The sequence below is a fragment of the Lissotriton vulgaris genome, chromosome 1_2 (assembly GCF_964263255.1).
Source record: "Lissotriton vulgaris chromosome 1_2, aLisVul1.2, whole genome shotgun sequence".
Classification (NCBI taxonomy): domain Eukaryota; kingdom Metazoa; phylum Chordata; class Amphibia; order Caudata; family Salamandridae; genus Lissotriton; species Lissotriton vulgaris.
In genome coordinates, this window is record NC_141686.1 from 141,223,107 (window position 1) to 141,238,287 (window position 15,181).

Sequence of the window (15,181 nt, forward strand, 5' to 3'; positions counted from 1 at the left end):
AGACCACTTGCATCTGCCAGGTCGTCGAAACTGCCAGCATCCAGCTCGCCTTCCTCCATATCTGAAGAAGACTCATCAACCCTCTGTTGTTCAAGCAGACGTTGAGCTTCTCTTCGAGACCTGAATTTGACTCGAAAAGCAGCCGAATCCAAAGCCGAATCCGACGGCGCCGGAGCCGACTTCGGAACCGAATCCGAGGGCTTGGAAGGAGGATCCATTGACTTGCTTGGAGCCGGTGACGTCGGAGCCGGAGTCGTCGACTTCGGGCGAGCCGGCGTCGATACCGGCGTCAACCCTGGTGGAGCTTGGTACTGCCACAGCGGAGTCGGGGTTGGCATAAACGGCATGAATGGTGCCGGAGCATATGAGTGAGGAACACCCAAATTAAAGGCCATAGGACCCATGGGGCCCGAAGGCGCACCAGAGGGGAACCATGATCTTGAGAAAACACCATACATCACGTTTAAAAACGCGGAAGGGTCCTGACCTGGAGTCGGGAATGGTGGATGCTCAGGATGACTTCGAGGAAGGTTTGAATCTGCCTCTTCAACAGGATTCGAGGATTCCCCCTCAACAGGAACTCCATCGGCATCATCCGGAGTTGGAGAATGGGCCACCGACTCCGAAGGCGAAGCCTCACCTTCATGATCCGGCACATGTGGAGGAATCACCTTCGACTTCACCCTCCTGGGAGACCTTGATCTTGAACCAGATTTATCCCCTGAATGATGACGGGATTCATGCCTCCTCTTCTTATGTTTTTTCCGAGAACCGGAAGCACGGTCAGACGAGGACTTCGAGGCCGACGCCTCACGAGACCTCGACCTGGATCTCGACTTCGATCTCTTCGAGCGCTTCGAAGACTTTCTAACCTTACTTGCTTTAAGCTTGGCCACCAGGAGCTTCGATTCCCGCTCTCGAAGAGCCTTCGGATTCATCTTCTGGCACGATGAACAACCTTCAACGTCGTGATCCGAGCTCAAGCACCATATGCAGTCTTGGTGAGGGTCCGTAACGGACATCATCTTCCCACATTCTCCACAAGGCTTAAACCCAGTCTTCTTTGTCGACATGACAAACGAGCAACAAGGTCAGAGAAAGGAGAATCGAGGAAACAAAGTAATAGGATACTAGAAGCTACAGAGTAACCCGTTAAACCGTTAGCGTCGATGACGCGGAAAAAAGGGAACTGATGTCATCACGCCGGCGTGGGCCTATTGTAGGCGTCGGTGACGTCAGCGGAGTCGCGAGCGATGTCGTGTCTCTGTGACGTCCGAGTCCACGTCGGCGCGAGGCTACAAAAGAATTTCCGAATGTTGCTGACGCAAGGGGGATATTCACAAGGTGAGGAATCCACACGGCAGATGTATCTATCAGAAACTTGTTGCACACCGGGTGGACATCGATGCAAGGGTATTTTGCATTGCATAGTGGACACCTCTTGAATGGGCTTCTTTCCATTGTAGATCAAAGATCGGGTCAAGTGTGGAAAGAAAACTGTCTGATTCCTCGATGTCCTCTCAAAACAAAGTTACCGGTACCGAACAAAACGATACCGACGCTGTCGAAAGCCTTTTGGCTTTGTAGAAAGTTTTCCTAACTTGAGCTAAGATAGTAACATCCGAACGCAATGGCGGAAAAAAACAATCTGAGGATGCCCATGTGCACTGTAGTCCAGGGGAGGAGCCACCTATCTCGTGATACTTCGAAGACTCTTCCAGGACAACAATGTACAATCATCCGGACCCAACACTAGGCGGCGATCTATGCACAGATATGAATTCAGAAGCCCACGTGCCTCGAACCCTTATATTCATTTGTACTGTTTCTAATTCCGAGAAGAAATGACTTGAGAAAATCCTTAGAGGGGACCTTACCATATCCCTGGAACCAACCATTATCAGTACCACTCTATACAAAAAGGACACTGACAGAAATAGTCTATTGCCTTATACTAGCCACCACACGAGATCCTTGAGGGACAATTTACCTTTCGGACAATTTCTCCGCCTACGGAGAAATTGTAGTTCAACTACTGATTTCAAACAGCAAGCACATTCCCTACAAACCAAGCTTCTGGACCGGGGCTATCCCACACGTCTTCTGAAAACTTCCACCAAAAGAGCCCTTAACAACAATAGAGAAGCCCTGCTCGAGGTGCATCCCAAAGAGCAAGATGACACGATTACCTGCGTGACCTCGTTCACGAAACACTCATCATTTATTAAAAAAACCGTCAATTCACATTGGGGCATTCTCAACTCTGCAGGGATGGAGCTACCGCGCCCACGGTTTGCGTTTAAGAGGACGGCAAACCTAAAGGACACTCTTATTCACACCCGTCCTAAGAAAACCAACACCCAAGCTGTCAATACTCTCTGGGACCTCCCTCCAGTAACTGGGCACTATCGCTGTGGTTCCTGCGTTGTATGCCCCCAGACCATCCAGGGCAAAACCATTGAACTCCAAAGCAACTACACTTGGACAATGAACAAACACACTAACTGCAACAGCTCTAGATGCATTTATGTTTTAATCTGCCCTTGTGAGATGTTGTACATTGGAATGACCATGCGCCCTGTTAAACATCGGATAATGGAGCACAACAGCAACATTCGGTGTCACAAGACACACACCTAGCTTTATGAACACTGCAAAGAAAACAATCATTTCCCAGAAAACATTCGGTGGACTGTCCTTGAATGTTTACCAAACTTCAATCAACAAGCCCTCTTCAGACTCGAACAAAGATGGGTACATCGACTACATTGCGATGAACTGGGGCTGAACGATGGGGTGCCCTGGACGACTCTCGCCAGATAGTCTTTAATCAGGACTACATTGTCCATACCCAGACGATTACAAACACGTCTCACCAGACAACTCTCCCCTTTCCAAAATGGCCCCCGCATAGAAGTGTACTTGCCTCACTGTTTTGAGCAATCCCTCTTTGCTCTCTACTCCTGCGTGCTGTAGCCTAGCAACCGGAGGGACACGCCCCCTTGGTGCGCGCTCAACTCTCCCTTATCTGCGCCGGACAGTGCCCCACTACTTTGCTGGCTGTCCTGACTTCGGCGTATTCGTGGGAGGGGTAGGTGCTGAGATGCCGGCCATCAGCGACCTTTGAGGTAAGGTGTTGCGCTAATCCCTGAACTCCGCGTGCTCTCTGCCAGACACGCGGCAACTCACTACTCAGCTGTATTCCTTCACGCGGGTTACCGTACGGCTGGTATTTTCCTAACGGTCCCGCGGGATGCCTTACTCTCCATGTAGGAACTCCTCACTCGCTGCTGGCCCCACCTGGACAGCTCGTGAGACCTTCAGGAGGATTCACAACGGGTAAGCGCATCCTGGATATTGACATTGTCCTTGCTCACGCACGCTCGGCGAGCAGGGCACTTCATTTATTTATCTATTTGTAACCTCGCGGGTGACCTCGATCACCACGCCGGCGCCGACCTCATTTAAAGACAGAGTGGCAAATTATACATGATCGTTCTATCTGTGCGGTTCTTTGTTATTGTGGCTAAACTCTTTAGTCTATATATAATTTTAAACACAGGCTCCTCACGCCACCTGACTATGTTAGGGTGCAACATTACCACTGGCCCTGAATTGTGATTGCCCACCCTACTCAGCATGTTCCACCGCCGTGAGTCCAGCCTTTTCACCATGATGCATGCTACAACTGAACAGCATGGCAGCCTAATACAGAACGTGATCTTCTTGCGCTCTGTACTTTTTAAGACTGTTTAATTCTTTTCTCTCACAGTACCACTATACACTGTCATGAATCATGCAGTTTTTGTTCACTGGGCACGCATTACTGTCACTGTGAACACAGGCACGATATGATGTATTCAGGGTACAACATACTTCAACATCATTAATGTCTGCTTATTTCTCTCTAGTTCCCAGGAGGTCCACCGCAAGGAACCATTTTTGTGCGATACTAAACAGGTCGTATACCGGAGTCCTCTTACTCGAGAGGATTCCAGCAATCATATGAGCACTAAGGTCCTGACGAATTGCCCTTATGGCAAGAAACATGTCGACCGCATTCACATCAAGGGTTGAATAAGGATTGGTCCCATTGCCCATCACTCCTTAATACCCCTTTATTTTTAATAAAGCAGTGACCCGGACTATTAAAATAATCTCCAATGGACTCGACTGACTTTTTTTAGACACACACACCCCCACGCTCACTATTGCACTTTTTTAGGCCCCTCACACACACACACCCGCTGGCTCGGAATAAAAGATCTCCGCCAAAGTGCAGCTCCCCCTGCTGCCCGACGGGCATTGCACCGCCAGCCTGCCGTAGGAGCAGGATACCGATGATGACGCTGGACGGCCATCGGCTGGGACAACAGTTGTTGTCCTGCCGGTAACCTGTGTGAGGTATCCTTATATTCTGAAAAGGGTCTACACCATACACTTACCCCTTTATAATCAGTGAGAGAAAAGACAAACTGAGCTAAACCACTGGCTCCCACCGGGGAACTCTGTACAATACTCTTTGTTTACCAAAATCCTTAGAGGAACAGAAAGCCATCTTCAACCTTGAACGTCCTTTGCTCTGACGAGGTGTTGAGCTATTTATTTGCTACTCCAAACAAACAATTTCAAGGGTATCTTGAGATCGTTTTATACGATTTCTCTTTCTGCGATTTAAAAATTCATTAAGCTCTAAATATGTACTGGATGGTTTGAAGGTCAAATTGCAAAATTCCCAAATGTAAAACATTGCATTCAGATGCTACATACATACGCAAGAGGGAAAATGTCTGTTTAAAAAAAATATAGCTAATGGGTAAATAAGAGGAGTTCTATATGAATTTGAGGGCATTTAGAACGGGGTCAAATTCCCACATTTGGTGCCACTTCTCTTAGGGTCATCTATGTGAGCATTGGAGATGCAAATTAAGCCACATTTTTGCTGTTCCCCCATGGCATGCAAAGGGGGGGGGGGATAAAACTGTGCACGTGGTTCCCTCCAAGAAAAGAAAAAACGAAACATACCTGGCACATTCTATTCAGAAGGGTTCATTCAACCACCTGTGATTGCCCAGTACCTTATCTGAAAGCACCAACATAAGGGGGGAGGTGCTGTTTGGAACCTGAAATGGCTAACATTTACTTTGCTGGGAGAATTTACAGTGATCTTTGGAATTTATTTTTTGTTTTACTTTTAAGAAGTTTATGTTACCTAGGTAGGGTTTTCCGAACTGTAAAATTTGATTTTGGTCAGCTCTAAACAAGCTCCTTCACATCAGCCCAGAACACTGCCGATAAACAAAGAGAACTGTCCAGGAACTGCCTGCTGACCAGATTAGAGAAGGAGCAATAGACTGACATCAAATTCCGTAACATGGTGTTGTTTTGTCTATCAACCACACAAAAGTTGATGGCAGGAATGCTTACAACAAGTATAACCACTGAAAATCACTTGGGGTGGCATTCCAACCCATCGTTCTTTCGCCCACCATGTCACCTCAGATTAGACCTAATATATATCATACGCAAATCAGTATCGGTCCTACTCGAATAGGACCAGTCCAGCTGTTACTGCCATGCCAGGTCCTCTCTGACCCGGAACACAAACAATATGATCATTGTTTAGTCCAAAAGACGATCAGATCTGTTTTTGAATCTTCATCTTTCTTGCCATGCACTGACAAAGAAGTCGTAACAGACACACATTAGTATGGATATTGTTTTAGGACAGCAAAAGGAGGATGGCACAGGATTATAAAGATGGAAGGGTAATCAAATGTAAATTATTTTACCTTTTGTGGCAGTATCAAAATGAATCAACCCACTCACAGATCGGCTTTCTTCCTCTATGCCGCCTTCACCATCAGCTTCAAGAAATTGAAAAGAAAACTGTTAGAGTGTAATAAGGTGTTTTTCCTAAACCTAAGAAGCCACCAGACGGTGATTAAAAATAATGAACGACACGCAGACAGCACCCGAAAAATGAAGACAAACAAATTATTGGTGCATGTTAACAAATTGCCTTTTATTCAGGAGGTAACGTGTATGTCATGGAAAGGTAGAGACATTTCATTCTGTAAATCAAGACTGCCATGAAAAAAGTAAGAAGAGATTTTCATAAACATGGAAAAGAAAGGTCAAAGAACATGTAGGCAAATTTACTGTAAGGTGCAGTGCTCAAACATGAGCTTTAAGCATTGGTGGACAGAAGGAATACACAATTTAATTAAAAAACTGAAATATGTAGGGGATGCTTCATTCTTCAATTCACAGGTTTAAAATTAGATGATCAATGTCTGATGGAATTAATGGCCTAATCCTCTGTGAGGAAATAGGGTGCATTATAAGGTGTGGTTGGCAACCTCACCCAGTAACACACTTATCAACCTCTTTAGGACCCTTAGGTTTTGTTTGTCAAAACCATTAGCTAAATCCTGAGGAGCTGAGCAGCAAGGCTTACAAAGAAGAACAAATGTAAAGACTTTAAACAGCACCAAAACAATTGAAGAGACAACACATGAAATAAGACACCAATTTATAAAAACATACTATATTTGTAGACGAATTTAGACACCAGAATGAAAATGAATCACCAGAGGGTCCGGAGATCTAGATTTTGTAAGCACTAATAAATCAATCAATTTCACTCAACCACAAACAAGTGTCAATGCAGTTGGCTAGAGGTACTTGGGGCAACCAACTTCAGCAGGGAGCTAGTCAAGGGGAACAGTTACCTCCACAGGAGAAGCAGTCAAGCAATTCCAGATACTTTATCCATGTTTCAATGGATTCTTAAGGAGTGGTCCTGATGCAAGAGATGAAGGATGATGAAGATGCTTTTTGGATGTTGTCAATGCGACTTGGCTGACGGGGTGGGGTGTTCTTGCGGGAATTCCTTGATCCATGAAGATGGCGAGGGGGTCCTGGTTGCAGGGTCAATGTCCCATTGAGTTCTATCTAATCATGTCAGAGTCCAGTCACCACTGGACTAGACTTTGTTATACCTTTGCCCCAGCAGGCTTCTTCAGTTGTTGTGTCCCTATGCTGTGAACAGGTGGTCAGTCCGCTGGCCCTTTAAGCCTTGGCATGATTGGCCTCTGGAGAGCTTCTCATTGAGTAGGACACCACAGGCACAGTCCCTCTCTCCGCTAGCCAGCAGGTGCCTTCTTTGATGGTGCAGTCTTTCTTTGTTGGTCCCACAGTGCAGCAGGCTAGTCCTCCTTAGGCCTTCTTCCGAGTGTCCTATTTATCTTCAGAAAATACCCCAGGGAAGGGCACAGGTGGAAGCCAATGGACTACCACGTTCGCTCCTTCCAGATGACACTTCCTAGGTAGCATGGCAGCTGGCTATCCCAGGATGCACCATACTGCCCACTCCCAACATGGAGTGACCCATCTCTCGACACTCAGAGGTCATTAGCCCACACCCAGAGGTGTGGCTACACGCCCCTGGAAAAGCGGTTTGACAACTGGCTTCTTATCTCCTGTCCCCAGTTCCAGCCTGTCTACCTAAACAATAGAGCAGCTCTACTCCAAAATGTTACCCATTTGCCCTTCAAAGGCAGCTTCTCCTTTGAAACTCACCTTTTGGGCTAACACATATATGGCTTCCTACAGGAGGGAAGTAACACCACTCTTCCATGCAGGCCCCTATTGTGTCCTTTCATGGGAGTCATTAGCACAGCAGAAAGCTGTCTGCAGGACAAGCCCCATTTACATCAGTAAACGGGCACTGGAAATCTTGGGCAAATAAAGTATCAACTTCTAAAGATGCACTTTGTCACTTTGACATTAAATTTGATTTATCCAATTTAATGGATGGATACTTTTGATACCAAACAGTACTAACATTAGTAGCCCTATTCAGAAGTTAGCAGGGCTGTGTTGACTGCCTGTAACTCTGTATTTGCCAATGAGGCTATTAGCCTTTCCACAGTAATAACGACAAGATAGGGTTTTTATCGCTGGAACATTTAAAAGTACAGGTTCCACTTTATAACATGCATCACCCTGCCTGAGGGCTCGTTAGGCCTGCTATAGTGGTGACATGTACATAAAAAAAAGGGAGGGTTGGGCTTTGCCATTACTTCAAATTGAAAAGTCGAGTTGGCAGTTTTAAACTGCCCTTCCAGCCTTCAGTAGCAGACTGGGAGCCATGCTTGACCTAGTACTTTTGGCGGCAGAACTAGTGCTGCAGTCCACGAGAGACACCTCACCCTAGGTAGCCCTGGCACCATATACCAGGTACTTACAAGTCAGGTTATGCCAACTGGGGACAAGATAATTAAATACACACCACTTTAAAGATCAGAGTACATGCACTGGGCCTTGTTTATCACGGATCAGGCCATTCAGAGCCGTTACACCAGTACATATTAGTCAAAATGGGGGCAAAAAGTGAGGGTGTAAACCTACAAAAAGCCTGTTTTCTTACATATGGACTTAGTTGCTCAATAAAATCACTTAAGGGTCATAGTGGATTCACATTACACATAGAAATGTGAATACCTTTCAGATGGTTACTCTTTTGCAAAGGTAAGGGAAATGTCCAGTTACTGAGCTAATCAAATTGAGTGTCAAATAAACACTGCTTGTACTGCAAGTTTGCTTTCCCTACGTCAACCCCCTTAACATTGGTTAGTAGCACGATGATAACAGATGGGCACTTAAGGAATGTAAAAAATAGACCATGTCACCCAAAAGAGCTGGCAATCACCCGGGAGGAAAGAGGAATGTCCGCCCGAGGGCCATGAGTACCGATGATATGATAGAAATCAATATGCATCTCTCGCCTTGAAGCGCACCCGTCCGCAAACTCCCCCCAACAGAGCCCTCCCTAACCCAACTCCCCCACCCCAGAACCGATGACATGCGCCATGTGGGAACAATGTAGTTCGCCCTTTAGGACCCATCCACAGGAGTCGGAGCATCCATGAGCCTAAGCAATCGAAGGTACTTGGGGCAGGTCACTTCATTGAATTAATGTGCCAGCAGCGAGAGGATCAGTTGCCATACCGTGTGGAAGGATGTCGTTGAGTTCGTGAGATTAGCTTGTATGCGCTCCATGCCAATAATGTGCCATAATTTGTGCAGCCACCCAGTGTGCGAGGGGCGGTTTCTAGGGCCCCAGAGGGATAAGATATGGTGTACAGCTGTGCCCAGGTCTATCCCCATTTGTTTCCCACGTGTGGATTTAAGTGGAAAAGTAAGTGCATTAGGCAGACCCAAGAGAGTGTAGGCGGGAAAGCGGGGAATCTCAGTTTCAAAGTAAGTGTTCACATCCTTAAGGATTTCCTCCCAAAACCCTTACACCTCCCTACAATTCCAAAGTATGTGTGTTGTGGTGCCTGTTTCTCCACAACCTCTCCAACATTCAGAGCTACGGTCAGGATTAATTTTATGCAGTCGAGCTGGGGTCAAATGCCAGTAAATGGCCACTTTGACCGCCGCTTCCCTGCTCCCAACATTCTTTGCAGTGTGGTTAGACCTATAATAGATCTGCTGCCATTCCTTCCGAGAGAGGCTCCGACCTAATTATGCTTCCCATCAGCGCTGACCAGCTGACCTATCTTGTGATGCGTGAGGGTTTAACAAGAGGTACAATTCAGAGATCATTTTACGATCTGAGTGCTTAGACAGGAGCCACTTCTCATAGGCCGTGAGCTCACGGCTAACCAAAGGGGGCATGTCGGATTGGAGCAGCCAGTGACGGAGCTGAAAATACTGAAACCGTTTGGGATCTTTGATGTCATACCAGTCAGGCAATTCAGAGGTGGGATGAAGCCCCGGAGATCAAAACGGTGACCCGCAGAACGGCAGGGGGATGCGCGCCAATGAGGGAAAGCCCGCGCATCCGTGCTTGGGGTAAATTCGGGGTTATCAAAGAGGGGAGTAAGAGGCGAGGGGAAGGTGAGGTTCCTTTTCACAGCAACCGAGTCCCATACCTTCAGCACTGAGTGAGTAATGGGAGATTTATGCAGGTACAAGGAGCGATCGTATGGTTTCAGGAACAGTACTTTTCACAATGAAAGACAGGCTATCGCCCTATCCTGAAAGAGCCAGCTCTTTTCGGATTCTGGACTGCTCCATTCCACTAAATAGCAAAGTTGGACCGCCTTGTAATAGATTGGGGATCACTAAACTGCCCTCAGCAGGAGGACGATAGGCCAAATCGCGAGGAAGCTGCAACCGTTTCCCGGCCCAAATAAAGTGTTGCAGCGTGTGGATATAGCGCAGAGGGGGTGCAACTGGTATTGTCTGAAAAATATATAATATTTTGGGCAGTATAGAAATTTTTACTGCAGCTACCCTACCTAACAGCGACAGGGGGTGCGTCCTCCAGCGGCGCAGGGCATTAGTCACTTGGGAGGTGAGATTGGTATAGTTACGGGTGAGTGTTAGGCCGGTAGATGGGGTTAGCGCTATCCCCAGGTATGGGATTTCGCGCTGGGTACGTAGTCCCCCTAGCTCCATAAAAGCATCTACCGGGGCATTCTCATGAAGGCCTAGGGTCAAGAGCATAGATTTCCCCACATTGACCTTAAAGCCCAATACCTTGCCGAACTCCTCAAGCTCCCGCAGAAAAGCTGGAACGGAGCGTCAAGGTGAAGTAAGAGTCGCTAAAATGTCATCCGCATATACACTGACTGTGTGTTCCGCCGCACCTGAAGCGTTAAGAGCTGTAGTGGCAGCCCGACTAAGGTATCCCTCATTTGCGCCGTCAATGGTGGGGTCCCTGCTCTATAAGGAGGCATAGAAAGTTCGGAAGGCCTCAGCAATCTGATAATCGCCTTCGACCCGATCCCCGTTCGATGTATGGATAGCCGCAATTCTGGAGCACTCAGTGCGCGCCAGGAGTTTGCTCGTGAGGCGCTTGACTGTCCTGTTGCCCCTATATATCAGTGCTTGAAAGGGAGAGCGGCATATTCACCTCTATCGAGGTCCAAACTAGAAAGTTGTGCTCTGGCTACTTTGAGTTGCCACCACATGCGCAGGGCCCCGGTCCGGCTGTGTACGCGCGCTTGAGTTCCAGCACTCTAGCTGCCAACTCCTCTCTTCTCCCTATGCGCGCGGTTGTCAGCTGCGGAGATAGCGATAAGCTACCCCCTCACTACCGCTTTGAGAGCTCCCCAAAGGGCCGTCAGTGGACTCTCGACGGTGTCATTAGATGTCAAGTAGTCTGCCATGCACTTTTGCAATTGTTGGCAAGTCTCCGGCCGCTGCAACAGAGATTCCCGCAATCTCCGTTTTCCCTCTCTGTTTGCCCGTGGGGCGCAGGTCGAGAGTCAACTGCACTGCTTCATGATCGGACAACGCCGCCTGGATAATTTCGACCAAACGGACCAGGGCATTAAGTTTGGAGGACTCTATTAAGTGATCGAGGCGAGCATAGGTGTGGAGTACATGGGAATAAAAGGAGTATTGCGTGCTGTGGGGAAGAGCTGCCCTCCAGATGTCTACCAGCCCTCTATCTTGGAGCTATTCTGCCCCTACCTTAGAAATCGTCCCCGTGACCCCGTGCCTATGACCTGACTTGTCCTTCTCTAAATCCATAAATATGTTAAGATCCCCCCCCCAATAAGATCCCTCCGTCCTGATAACGGAGGATGTCCGAAATTGAATCTGTAAGAAATGGCTCTTTACCAGAATTGGGAGTATATATATATATAGAACCTATAACTATACAGGTGTCGCCCACCCAAAACCTGTATGCCAACAGTCTTCCTTTCGTCTCTGCTACCTTATCCCCAATCCTGCTCTGGAAGTGCCTCGCAAGGAGTATGGCCCCCCCCCCCTTTTTATCCTGCATAGAAGAATAAAATTGGTGGAGTAAAGCCCGGGACCTCATTCTATGCCAGTCTTTAGGTAGAAAATGTGTCTCCTGTAGTAGACAGATAGAGGCCCCCGAATTCTCCAGGTATCTAAGAATCGCACGTCTCTTGATGGGGTTGTTCAACCCCTTCACATTAAGAGTTAAGACTTGGGTCATAAGAAAGGACTTGGAAGTGGTGCGGTCGTGTAGTGACCAATTATCAAAAGGGAAAAAGCAAGAAGCGCTGCTGCATAAGCTCCTTAGCGCATAAGAATCCTACTACATATCTACCCCAAAGATTGCACACCGGTTCCACCCACCCTCTACCCAGTCCCCCCCTCCCATCCCATTCCCGATCCTCCCCCCACCCTAACGCCAACAAACCCTCCCCCAATCTCAAAAACTGTCCAGCATCCGCAGCCTTAGCTGCAGTCACTCGGTCCTGAAGAAGTAGAATAGTCATGGTACCAGGGCGACCCAGGCTCTCCGCCCGCCGCCCGCCACCGCTAGCTAGTAACTCATGCGTCTGCAGTCCCCATTGCCTGTTTATAGAAAATCAGGGGCCGTGGTATCTCAGGAAACAGCAGCCAAAGCCAAAACTCTCTCAGCGTTCATTGCAGCTTGGTCTGGTTTTGCTCCGGAGTTAGGCGAGCGATGACGCCTTATCGTCTGCCATTCATTCGTCCCTCGACGACCTCAGTGAAAGCTTTGGGGAGGAATTCGGACCGTTTTGAGTGAGGCCCAAAAGCTCGTTAGCTTCCTGAAGGGACCAGAGTTGCTGGAGCTTACCGTTCCATTTTAAACTTATGCGAAAAGGATGGCCCCAAGAGTAGGACACCCCCTTGGATTTACGGAAAGCGGTCACCTCCCTAAAGGCTTTACGTTTCTGGAGTGATAGAGGCCAAATCCTGATAGAGAGCAATGGCGTGTCCCTGGCAAGTAATCGGTTGTTTTGAACGGCCTCTCTCAGAACACGTTCTTTGAGGGGGAAATCCGTCAGGAAGGCTAAGATGTCGGGTGGAGGGGCCGGGGCTTTCCTCCATAAACCCACACAGTGGGCTCGGTCGATGCGAACCTCAAAGTCCTGGTCAACCCCCAGTATGTCCCTGAAGAGGCCTAAAGGTACCCCGTGACATCTTTCCCCTCGGCCTGCAATGGAACGCCTCTCACCCGGATGTTATTCCTTCGGGACCTAATTTCGAGGTACTCTGCATGAGCTTGCAAGTCCACCTATTCGTCCTGAAGGCGGAGTACCTCCTGTTGCAGATGTTCAATTTCCTCCGATTTAGATCGATCCTTCTGCCCAACAGCGGCCACACGTTCGCCCAGTGCATCAACATCCCGGCGTATTTCGCGGACCTCCTGTTTTAGGGTTTGAAAATCGTCTGAGCGTGTTAAAGATAGTTTCCAGAAAAGACCTAGTGACGGGCCCCTCTCACTCAGCCTGCCAGGTGGTCAAAGGCGATGCCGGTGATGCAAGTTGACCCGTATCGCCCAGCCTCGACCCCTTGGTGAGCATTTCTTTCAATGTGGGTCCCCCTTCTTCCTCACGGAAGCCATGCCAGGGGATAATGCTGTAGGGCCCGCCCAATGGGAAAGGCGCTCTAGGCGTAGCAGCCACTCCAGGCCTGAAGCCCCTAAATAAGTGCACCGGACCACAGCATGGAGGGCAAATGCGAGCTCAGTCTGGCCTTGTGAGGAACGGTGCGGCGGGACAGCTGGAGGGCAACCACCATCAAAGAGAGTGCAGCGAGAATCAGGAGGGCGGTCCACATTAAAAGTCCCCCCAGATCATGGTCTCCAAGAGTAGCGCCTACATGTAAGGACCAGCGCTATGCCTGGTAGGCCTTTGAGCCCTGCTATCCAGCTTCCACTGTCCGCAGTGCCCCACACTGGCCGAGGTGACGCCTCCTTTGAGAACTAGACTCCTTCCACAAGGGAGACGCCGCAACCAGGCCCACTCAAAAGCACGGTTCACGGATCAACGCTGCAGAGACGGAAGCTCGCACTCCACAAGCTCCTACTTGCAGTTCCCAGGGCCTATGCAGGTAGGTCATATGCCGCCGTGGATCCCAGGGGGGCCTTTAACGTATCTGTAGACACCACACCCGCCCGCGTTGGTCAGGGCTCACTCGTGTGGTCCGGGCCCCGCACCCTGCAGTTCAGTCCGCAGATCCGCGCCTCTGTCCCCTGGACGTGGTCAGTAAGGGGGCCGGCGTCAATACACAGTTTGCGGGGGTACGAGAGCAGTGTCCAGCGAACGTCCGACGGGGGCCAGCCTTTCATCCAGTCTCAGGCCTACCCACGCAGCTCACCACAGGAAATTGACGAAGACAGCACTAGGCCAAGGTATAGGCTCCCCCACAAATATCACATCCAGTCCACTGGGCCTTGCATAGGGAGTTGTCACCTCCACCTCCACCTCCGCAAGCCCCGCGGTGGGGCCCGGGGGAATAAGGGCCTTCCCGCACCGATCTCGGCGGGCTTTTAAGGCAGGGCCGCAGCAGCGCGCTAGAGTTTCGCACCTACCCGTCGCCTCCTCTGCTGCCTGTACTGTGTCCCCTGGTGAAGCGGAGCACCCCCTGCAGGGCGGGGGGTGCTTAATGTTCGCCGTTTGCTCCCCACAGTGGCTGTCAGATTGCTCAGGGCTCTACAGCTCTCCCGGCACCGCAGAGCCGCTGCTCTCTTACCAGGCAGCCACCATCTTTGCCGAGCTTGTCCGGGCCGGGAAACGGCCTCTACAACGAAGCCGTTTCCACTAAATCCTTTACCACGCATGCTTTACAACGCATGCGTGGTTACAACGAGAGGTTTTACCACGCATACCTTTACTACAAAATACGTAGTAAAGGCATGTGTGGTAAATGAAAAAAAAGGGGGGGGTTTGGGGGGTCTCCCCCATAAAAAAATAAAGCGTTGGGATAAAAAGGGGGGCTGGGGGGGTCTCCCCCCCCCCCCAAAAAAAACTTACCTGAAAAGCCGAAGTGAAGACGAAGCTGAAGCAATCGACGTCGTTAGAGAGGAAACGGAAAGTAACTTCCGCTTCCTCTCAACGACGTACGACCGACGTAAACAAAGAAGAAGGAGAGAAGGCGAGTTAAAAGGTAAGGGGCATTTTAGTAAAATAAATATATATAAATTAAGGGTTAAGGGCAGGGGTAAATATAAGGAGTGGAGGCAGGGGGCATTTAAGGGGAGAGTTATAACCTTTATCAAGAGTATGCCCTCACCATGCATACATTTACAATGAAAAACGTTGTAAATGTATGCGTGTTAAAGGTATATTCGAGGTAAAGGTTAAGCGTGGATAATGAATTCCGTTGTAACGCATGCGTGGAAAAGGCATGCGTTGCAACGGAATTCGTTGTA

At 49.0% G+C, this 15,181-nt stretch overlaps 1 protein-coding gene across 1 annotated transcript in view; it reads right to left on the minus strand.

Moving 5' to 3' along the window:
* Positions 1 to 15,181, minus strand: part of NUP205 (nucleoporin 205) — a 967,082-nt gene that overhangs the window by 321,704 nt on the left and 630,197 nt on the right. Inside the window, exon 25 of the mRNA XM_086952983.1 lies at positions 5,793 to 5,867. Coding sequence (XP_086809109.1) covers positions 5,793 to 5,867 — 75 coding nt within the window. The remainder of the gene's footprint in view (positions 1 to 5,792; positions 5,868 to 15,181) is intronic.